At 31.0% G+C, this 10,840-nt stretch overlaps 1 protein-coding gene across 2 annotated transcripts; it reads left to right on the forward strand.

Moving 5' to 3' along the window:
* Window positions 1-829: 829 nt before the first annotated feature.
* On the forward strand, window positions 830-5,084 carry APG5 (autophagy protein Apg5 family). Of its 2 annotated transcripts, XM_078985186.1 has the most exons (8): window positions 832-1,008; window positions 1,526-1,650; window positions 1,867-1,933; window positions 2,023-2,112; window positions 2,209-2,296; window positions 2,376-2,516; window positions 4,420-4,548; window positions 4,709-5,084. In XM_078985186.1, exons 1-8 carry the CDS (start codon window positions 895-897, stop codon window positions 4,933-4,935), a joined length of 981 nt encoding a protein of 326 aa, XP_078841312.1. In that variant the 5' UTR covers window positions 832-894; the 3' UTR covers window positions 4,936-5,084. The 2 variants fall into 2 exon arrangements, with proteins under 2 accessions (XP_078841313.1, XP_078841312.1); XM_078985187.1 differs by lacking the exon at window positions 4,420-4,548 and having other exon boundaries at window positions 830-1,008.
* The last annotated feature ends 5,756 nt before the right edge of the window (window positions 5,085-10,840 follow it).

Here is a 10,840-nt window from a genome sequence, read left to right on the forward strand (position 1 = left end):
TTTATGCACCCTCTCGGTTTAACGTATTCTACAACTTTTGTTTAGATCGCTAAGGCCAAATATTGCTCTATCGTAAATTAACTATTTACGTCGCGTTGTGTCGTGTCGGTTCTGTCGCGAAACTTCGACAGATCATAACTTCTTTGTTATAATTCGGATTTCGGCGTTCTTTATATGTACGAAATCCTTGTAACATATACTACAACTTAGTTAAGATTATTCATTCTAAATAATCTTCTATCAAAAAGTCATTTTTGACGCTTATTATCTCTAAATTGACTAGCCATAATTTACGGGCGTTACACCAACTTAGTAGTCATGATCAGATAGTATCCTTTAGCATCATGTGAGACTTTAGCTAATTCCCTAAATACTTTTTTCTAATGTTATATATTGAGGATTCAGTTTCTACATCATTTGAAAAGAGAGCACACCTTTCAAAGATGAGAGCTTTAATAACACTTGATCTCCTACTTTAACCAAATTCTTTAAACCACACTCATACAACACTAACTAACCATACCACATATTTTTGAAAGCAAATATAGACAAAACCAGTAATCTTAAATAGGAAGACTTTTAATTCCCGAACTAGACCGAATTTTTCTTATATCAACATTGACCAAACTTTGACCAGGCGAAGTTTTTTAGACCGCTTATGGACCGGCCCTTATGCACCTCTACTTGATCTAGTCTACCCCTTGGAGCATATTGTAAGGGCTTTTCATATTAATTTTCATATTTAAAGTGAGAATTGTAACTTTGTCAAAAGTGGAAGGTTCGAATCGTACATATTAAAGATAATATTACGCTTTGCACCCCTGATTGATTATAACCAAAACTTGACGGAATTGATTTGTGATCGCCGACGAAACAAGGGAAGAGATAACTGAGATGCAAGGAGGAGAAAAAGAAGCTCAACGATACGTCTGGGACGGAGCTATTCCGCTGCAAGTTCATCTTCACGACTCCGAAGTCACTACTCTACCGCCGCCGCCGCCTGCTCTGGTACTCTCTACACACTATTCATCTTCTATTTCTTAAGTAATTGTTCGAGGTGATTTATATATTTGCATTTCATCTACTGTATGTGTATCAAATCGAATGAATTTTGTTCTAATTTAGCGGTGTAGTGTTGTCATCGAATTGGCTGTTTAAGATTTGTTCCTCACTGAAAAAGGAAGCTACACTCTCGATTCTCGAATCGAAGTTCAAATCTGATTAAGAGAATATTTCCGAGTTCTGTACTATTCGGTGTGAAATTTGCAACACAATCTATAACAATATTGCTTTTGAAAATAAATATGTTTGGTTCTTAGGAACCTGAGTATAGATCTACTTTTGGAGTTTCTTTGAGGGCCACATTTATATCAATATCGAGTGCAATTTAGTATATGTTTAGGGCTTTGTATCACAGATATTGGATGATGATTTGATCAATCATGATGTTTTGATGTGATCTTGAGAGTATATCCACCATGTATTGAAGATCTAACAATAACTTTTCATGTTTCTGTAAGTTCAGATCCTAGCTCCACGAATAGGGTATCTACCTTTGTTATCTTCACAACTCAAGCCATTCTTCAGTGGTGCTCTTCCTCCTGGAGTAGACACTATCTGGTTTGAGTACAAAGGATTACCCCTTAAATGGTATACTATTTGAGCATTTTCTCTTTTGTGATATCGAGGTGTAAATATAATCATGTTTTTATCTTCTTCATATGAATCTTCTTTCTCCTCTTTCCCAAATCTTAACAACTAATTCCATGATGAACTCTGCTACTATGCTTGAAAGCAAGTAGAAAAAGTAACCAGGTTTATTGTTATGTATTGGTCATAAAATATTATATTGTATTTTATTTTCAGGTATATACCAACAGGGGTTCTTTTTGATCTTCTTTGTGCTGAACCTGAAAGACCTTGGAATTTAACAGTATATATCTCAAATTTACATTTTTATAACTTAATATTTACAAAATTGGTTAACTTTATATATATTTTATATAATTCCAACATTTTCAGGTGCATTTTAGAGGATACCCAGGAAACATCTTGATCCCCTGTGATGGTGAAGATAGTGTAAAATGGGGCTATATCAATTCATTAAAAGAGGTTCAAATATAATTTTTTTTTTAAATGATGACAACATTAAATAATAAATAGCATAGATTTATCATTTATGATTATATATATATTTTTATTTTTCAGGCTGCATATATAATTCATGGAAGCAGTAAAAATGTCATGAACATGTCACAACCTGATCAGGTTGAATTATGGCGCTCTGTTATGAATGGTATGCTAATAAATGCTTTAAAATTTCTAACTTTTTAAAAAAGTGAAACTTTCCAAATTTACCCCTGGCTTCTTTGCAGGTAAACTGGAGACCTACAATCGCATTTCATCTAAACTTAAACTTGGAATAATTGAAGATGATTTTTCTGAAAAAGTAAACCCCTCTTTGAAACCTCCACACACTGTTAATGAAACAGAAGCCACTACAACACTCAAAACAAGTAAGTTTTTTTTATATCATCATACTTTCATTTATTTTTATTACAAAAATCTAAAGTAAATTACACGAATGGTCCCTATGGTTTGGGGTAATTTGCATGTTTGGTCCCTAACTTATTTTTTAACTTGGAAGATCCCTACAGTTTGTTTTTATTGCGCGCTTGGTCACTGTCTTACCTAAAAAGACGATTTTGCCCTTGATTTTTATTTAAATAAATTAAAAAATCAAGGGCAAAATAGTCATTTTAGGTAAGACAGTGACCAAACACGCAACAAAAACAAATAGTAGTGACCTTCCGAATTAAAAAAAAGACAAAATTGCAAAAATGGTCCCTGTGGTTGTCAAAATTATGCAGTTTTGGTCCAAAAAAGTTTGGTGGTGCACCAGTGGTCCAATTTTGAATCTTTTTAGTGATTTTGGTCCCTATACACTTGAAATTACTTTTATACCCTTATAATTTATTTTTTCTATTTTTTGTAATACTTTAATTAGTTTAATTTATATATTTTTTTTCATCTTAAAACAAAATAAATAAATAAATAAATATATAACCCACTACTCTTCCATCTTTATCATAAAACCCATTCATCACCAACTCCACCTCCATAACCGGTGCAACCCTCTTTTGTCCAGAACCACCATCGGTGGCTGCCGTTTCGCCTGAAACCACCTCCGACGCCCACCATTTTCGCCGAAAACGTAGGAGACTTCTTTACGGGGGAATTTTATTTTTTCACCGGAAATCATAACAGGAAGTGTGAGTTTCATCCAAAACCAAGACATCCAACGAACACCAAAACTCCGGCGAGCACCTGAACTCCAACACAACCCGTATAATCGTCCTCTTCCTTTTCTTCTTCTTCTTCTTCTTCTTCTTCTTTCTGTTCCCCTTTTCCATTTTCTGAAGACAAACACCAAACTCCTTCGTCATTGTCAACTACCAGCATCTTCGTCACTTCTCCCTCCTCCACTGTTCTCCTCTGGTTCTCATTCTCCTATATCTTATGACCACTCATCGAAACATGGCTTCTAATGGACGAAAATGGTGGAGTTTCTCTAAAATCACGCTCTTTAAAGCCACCATCAACATCATCCTCCATTGGAGCTTCTTCCAAGTCCTCCTGAACTAGTTTTTGAAAATTAGGGCTTGTGTATGACCGTTCTTCTCTTCTTCTATAGGGGGCTCCGTCTCGTTCACCTTCTCAAGTTAATTTCTGGCGCTCTACTGTGTTTGACTGAACTTCTGCACAATGGATCTGACCACCACCATTGTTGTCGCATACCATCACCATTTGTCACCACAAGGAAACCATAGCCCTAAAAAATATAGATCGGGACCACCGATGAATGAAGAAGGTTTCCGTTGGTGGTGTTTTCTGGAGATGAAGAAAGAAGGATGGTCCCGGTTGTGGTGTTTTCTGGTTACTGTGATGAGAATAGTGGAGGAAATCGGGAGGTCCATCGGTGGTTCTTTGTTAAAATTTTGGAAGCAATCTTCAAAATCCCTAAATCAAAACTGAGTGGTGGTGTTTGGAGAATGGCTACTTTATTTTATTTTATTTTAATCTTTTAATTTATTTTTTAATTAAAATAGTAATAAAAAATTAAAAATAAATAAAACTGCATATTCGTCATTTCATGTTGGGTTTGGACCAAAAACACACAACAATTCCAACTATAGGGACCAAAACTGCATAAGGTATTTGAAATTGGACCACTGATGCACCGCCAAACTTTTTTGGACCAAAACTGCAGAATTTTGACAACCACAGGGACCATTTTTGCAATTTTGTCTAAAAAAAATAAGTTAGGGACCAAACATGCAAATTACCCCAAACCATAAGGACCATTCGTGTAATTTACTCAAAAATCTACTTTCATTTTTTTTTCTTTTCTTATATCAGGTAGAATCCCTGTTCGTTTGTATCTCTGTAATACAAATCAAGATTTTGAGAATTTAGAAACAGTTCCACCTTTTGACACATGGGATCAAATCTCTTACATAAATCGACCTGTTGAGATTAACAAAGAAGGTATATATATATATATATATATATATATATATATATATATATATATATATATATATATATATATATATATATATATATATATATACAGTATACACTAAAGTCACAATTTTGACTTTTTTACAAATTGACCGAAGAATGATATTTTATTATGTGAATGCAGGAAAGTATTTCACTTTATATGATGCAGTAAAATCAATTCTTCCAGAGTTTTTTCATCCTGCTGCTGAAGAAGAAGGCAAAGATGGGGTGATAAAAGTTGTTAGGATTCAAGGGATTGAGCCAAAAATGGAAATACCGTTTTCTTGGGTGGTTAACAATTTGATGAATCCTGATTACTTTCTTCATATTTGTGTTTACATTAATGTTGGTAGACCAATGGGTACGTGACACGTGGGGTTTTGAAGAAAAATGTTTTAGTGGGGTTTATAGGGGAATATAGACAAGTGTACAGTATATGGTGGGAGTAATTCTTTTGGACCTTTTTTTTAACACGTTTGGTGAAAATGGTTATATTGTTAGAATTTGGAATTTACTGATTTAGGAGGTGGGATTTGGTTTAATGGAGTGAATTGACGCAATATGAAATTTGGGTACACGAATTGAAATAGGTTTTGGATTAAGAATTATATAAGTTTTAAACTAGAGTAAATTACTGAAATCATTCCTGTGGTTTGGTCAAAATTACACGTTTGGTCCCTAACTTTTTTTTGCACTCGGATTGTCCCTGTGGTTTGATTTTTTTTGCATTTTTTGTCCCTTACATATATAAAGTTAGGGACCAAACATGCAACTTTTACCAAGCCATAAGGACGAAAAACGCAACAAAAGCAAACCATAGGGACGGTCCGAGTGCAAAAGATCAAACGTACAATTTTGACCAAACCAAAGGGACGATTTCAGTAATTTACTCTTTAAACTATATATATATATATATATATATATATATATATATATATATATATATATATATATATGTTTTTTTTAATTCAAGCTTTGTTATAGGGTTAATGTTATAAAATGACAACTAATGGTATTCAATTTGTTTCTAAAGTCATTTATTTTTTAATTGACTAATAGACTTTTTTGAGGTTTCTCATTGCATCATTGAAGTATATTTCAATCGAGTAATTATGTATTATTGATAGCAAAATTGATGTTACGTGGATGTAAATGAACAAATTTTTGGTATATTGAATGTTTCCGTGGATGACATGTTAAGATCAATACCAGTTTATATGATTGAAATCCACCTTAGTGATGTAATAGATACCAAAAAAAATTATTTCTTGGTCTAATGAGTACTTTTAAAATATAAGTGCTTCACACAAAATATTGAATACTAATTAATATTTATTGGAATTTTATAACATTAATTTTTTTTATTAAGAAAAAAACTAAAACCTCCTCGAAACTTTCAAATTAATAACGGAAATTAAGTCAAAACAAATGGTCCATATGGATTTCCAAAATATGGGTTTGGATCTCTTTTTTTGTTCTTAAGGACTCCATATTATTTAAAAACTTTTCATACATAGTCATTTTGGCTTACTATGTTACTTTTTGTCGGTTAATGTGTCTTTTAACTTGTGAACTTTTATTAAATGTGAGAAATGATTATGCCTTAACGTATTTCATCATCTCTTCACGTCAACACCCTTTATGTCTCTCTCCCAAGAAACCCACATTTCATCTTTGTCCTCCTATCTTCCAACTACCAGACGCAATTTCAAGCTTTTAAGGTTTATTGATAAGGAATCGACAATAGTCCCCACAATATGGACTTTGCATGAAAAAACTACAACAAAATGTGACTTGAATGTGACTTGCAAGCTGAATATGGTGTGGTTCCACTACCAATGAGGTTTTTTCTATTACAAGGTGTTCATCAAAGACTTACATTGTGTTTACCTTTTCTTCTTTTTATTTATTTATTTCTTATTATTTTTTTGTATGTGTGTGTATGTGATTAGAGAAGGATTTGGCAACTATTTCATGTTGGAGATACAACTACAATGGTATTTTCACCAAACCATTTAATTGAGAACAACTAAAAAATTGCCTATTGGGTTAAGACCAATAAATGATGTCATCTTCATTGCTAGACTTCCACAATGGCAAATCACCATCTTGATGGAGTCTTTGAGGGAAACAATGTTCAAGGGGAAGAAGAAAGTAAATTAAAAGTTAAAAGATGCATTTGCCCTCACTTGGTTTGTACGTGATTTGACTAAATGGACCAAAAGTGACGGAGTGAACCAAAGAACTATTTGTGAAAACTTTTTAAATCACATGAGACCTTAAAAATAAAAAAAAAAATAAAAAAAAAGTTAGGGACTGAAACCATAATATGAAAAAGGGAAATCTATTGAAAAATCTTTATGTTTAGATCTCGTAATCAATTTAGTCTTTACATTTTTTTTAACTATTTAAGTCCCAAAAACATCATTTATATTCATTTTGACCATTTTACCTGTAAAATGCCGGTAAACCGGTTACCAAGAGAATATAATGATTTTTTTTTGCAAATAAATACAAAATATAATGATTTTTGTTTAAAAATATATTATTTTAAATTTATTTTAGCATATTTTTTTGTCTAACAAATTTTATTATCTTACATTAATCTTATGATATTTTCTTTATCTGATAGTGGATATTTGTTAAGAAAATATTTTTTTTCTTCAAAAAATAACCGTTTTTATAAAAGTTTTTGTCAAACGGATTGTATTATCTTACGTTAATCTTATGATATTTTCTTGTATTATCTTACATTAATCTTATAATATTTTCTTTGTATGAAAAATAATATCTATTATGAAAAAAAAATTCTTCTAAAAGTAATCATTTTTATTACATTTATGTTTAACGAATTGTATTATCATATATTAATCTTATTATATATATATATTCATTGTCGATATTTATATTATGAAATAGATTCTTTTTTCTTCAAAAAATAATCGTTTTTATAATATTTTTGTCAAACAGATTGTTATCTTAAATTAATCTTATAAAAATGATTCTTTTTAGAAAAAAAAATCTTTATAATAGACATTTTCTGTCAGACAAAGAAAATACCATAAAATTAATGTAAAATACCAATTTGTTAGACACAAGTATTATAAAAATTTGTTATTTTTAGAAGAAAACAAAATACTTAATAATAAATATTATTTGTGAGAGAAAAAAAACATCATAGGATTAATGTAAGATAATACAATTAGTTAGTCAAAAATATTATAAAAACAATTATTTTTAGAAGAAAAAAAACTATTTTCATAATAGATGCTTTCCATTGGATAAAAAGAATATCATAAGATTAATATAAGATATCAATCTGTTAGACACAAATATTATAAAAAAATTTAGAAGCAAAAAATATTTCATAATAGATATTATATGTAAGACAAAGAAAACATCATAAGGGCGATGGGTATGGGCAATATGATATTGGATGTTACCACACTTAAAATATGTCATATCATCATCATAGTCATACTCTAAATAACATGCGATAACACCTCTTATTTTCTATTTTATTTTTTAACTTTTGATGTTTTCAATTTCTATATTTTCAATTTGTTTTTTTATTTATGTCATAGTATTTATATTTATCATATAAATTAAATCATAAATTAAAAATAACATTTAAAAAGTAAAAATAAAATTTTAATAAATCCTAAATTAAATACAACATTAAAAAATTATAACAAATGACAAAAACATTTAAAAATCTAAATACCAAAAAAAAAAGATGTGAAAAATTACATTTTTGACCTAAATTATCTTTAGTATCATCGTAGATACGATCTGCCAAGTCTTCTCGAAGTTGTTTGTGTTTTCGTTGGTATTGAATGTCAACGATTCTATGTAATTATTTTGGTGTCCCTAATTGAAATTGAATGTGTCCAGGTTCCATAGGAAAATACTCCATAATGTTTCGTTATTTATCTTCAATCACCATGTTATCCATTATGATACATGCATACATAATATCACATAGAATGTCTAAGTGATATGGTCGTGCCGTGCGTTCAACTATATGCCATTTTGTTTTCAGAACTCCGAAAGCACGTTCCACGTCCTTATGTGCTCTTTCTTGTCTTTTCTTGAAAATTTTGTTTCTTGGTTCTATCGGGTGTCGAAACACCTTCACAAATGTGAAATATGGTGGATATATTTCATCCGTGAGGTAATACCCAAACTTATAGTCATGACCATTCACTGTGAAAGGAGCATGCAATGCCTTTGCTGTCAAAAGGTCCTTAAATATTGGTGACTGATCAATAACGTTTACGTCGTTGTTAGAACCCACAACTCCGAATAAAGCATGCCAAATCCATAAGTCTTGTGAAGCAACAACCTCTAATACCAACGAAGGCGATCCAAAATGACCACTTGTGTATTGATCTTTCCACTCCACATGACAATTTCTCAATATCCACTTTGTGTAATTAATGCTTCCAAGCATACCCGGAAAGCCATGTCGTTCTTCATGCGCCACATATAGTTGTTGCATGTCATTCCATGAAGGCTTGCGCAAGTATTTTTCGCCGAAGGTTTCAAAAACACCTCTTGCCAATCTATACAAACTTTCTTGTGCAGTTTGCTCCGACATTCTCATATAGTCATCAATGGAATAAGGCAACTCCCCCATAGCTATAAACTTGATTACAACAACACATTTTTACAATCCTGTAAAACCTCGTTTACCTCTCGCATCATACCTTATTTGGAAAAATTCATACCTAAACATATATTTAATTTGTAAAAAATGTATACTTATGTTATCTAAAAAACAATTATCTAAAAAGTATATTTATGCTATCTAAAAAACAATTATCAAAAAAGTGTATTTACGATACCTGCTTTCCAATGTATTGACTATCCGTTGAAACACATTTTTTCGCAAACAAAACATTCTTTTGAAATCGCTAGGTTGGTAGACACAATTATCTACAAAATACTTGTGTACTAGACGTCTATGCCTTTCTTCACGATCCCTGTTCGACGCCACACGCCTTGTGAGTAGTGGAGCTAGCTCTGGCGGTAGCACGTAGAATATCGGTACATCATACTCACGAATATATCATTGTGGTCGTCATCATCGTTGTATGGATAGAATGGATCAAAATAATCCGGGTTTTTTTTGTTTTTTTTTTGTAAATAGAAAAATAGAAAAGATAATGAAGTTGAAAGAAATGTGTATTTGAGAGAAATTGATGAATTTTGTAGGTAAAAATTTGAAGTTAAATGTGTATATATATTTGAGTTAAAATGATTTTTTTACGTGACCGTTGTGAAACAGTTGAATAATAGACTGTTAAATGTGTATATATGCGTGTTTCGTCCCGTTGCCACACCAACGAGTAATAACGTAACGACAAATAACGGGGACATGGGCGGTGTTTTGCCCGTTATATCGGCGTTATTAAGTCGTCTAAGATTAATGTAAGACAATACAATCCGCTAGATCAAAAAATATACAAATGATTATTTTTAGAGGAAAAAAAAAACTATTTTCATAAAATATATATATTAGAAAAAAATACCATAAAATTAATATATGATAATACAATCTCTTAGACAAATTAACACCAAGATCATAAAATAATATTAAAAAAATTAAAAAAAAATTATTTTTAAAAACGTTCTTATATTTTGAATTTATTTACAAAAAAATCCTTATATTATATTGGTGATTGCTTTACCGGTAAAAATGATAAAAATGAATATAATTGATCTTTTGGAACTTGAATAAAAATAAATAAAGTATACATGGATTAACATAACATTAAATTTTGCATGAAAAACTTCGGAACCATTTATAAATTTTTGGGAATAAATAAACGAAAAGGTCTCGCTATCAGTGCTTTTTGGTCAACATTTGGAATGTAAATGACGAAGTCTCGAGCAATGATTCGTTGTGACTTGTACCTCGTGCATGATAAGTTGCACATACGGTTTTATCCCTTTCACTCCTTAAATAAATAGAGTTTGATTTAAAAGTCAAAACACCTACAGTCGTTAATTTTCAAGCAGTCCTATGTAAAATAATTATTTTTAATGCAAATTTTCTTGTGTGCCGGAAATGATCTTTGTTTGAATATCCTCACACTCTCACAGCCTGTGTTAATTCTCCGCTTAACTTTTAGCCTTAAAACAACTTATATATGGGAAAATCAAAGTTTTTTCTTGTGAGGGAGAACACAATGAGCTCCTATATAAACACAAAGCTTCTTTCTTTCACAATCATCAAACATACACACAAAGAAATAAAAGAGATCTAAAG

The sequence above is a fragment of the Lactuca saligna genome, chromosome 3 (assembly GCF_052625555.1).
Source record: "Lactuca saligna cultivar CGN05327 chromosome 3, ASM5262555v1, whole genome shotgun sequence".
Lineage (NCBI taxonomy): Eukaryota > Viridiplantae > Streptophyta > Magnoliopsida > Asterales > Asteraceae > Lactuca > Lactuca saligna.

Excerpts from the sequence above, each read along its gene's own strand:
- APG5 (XM_078985186.1), top strand. The coding sequence starts at position 895 with ATGCAAGGAGGAGAAAAAGAAGCTCAACGATACGTCTGGGACGGAGCT. Across the intron at positions 1,651-1,866 it reads AAAGGATTACCCCTTAAATG|GTATATACCAACAGGGGTTC; the intron begins GTATACTATTTG and ends TTTTATTTTCAG. Across the intron at positions 2,517-4,419 it reads CACTACAACACTCAAAACAA|GTAGAATCCCTGTTCGTTTG; the intron begins GTAAGTTTTTTT and ends TTCTTATATCAG.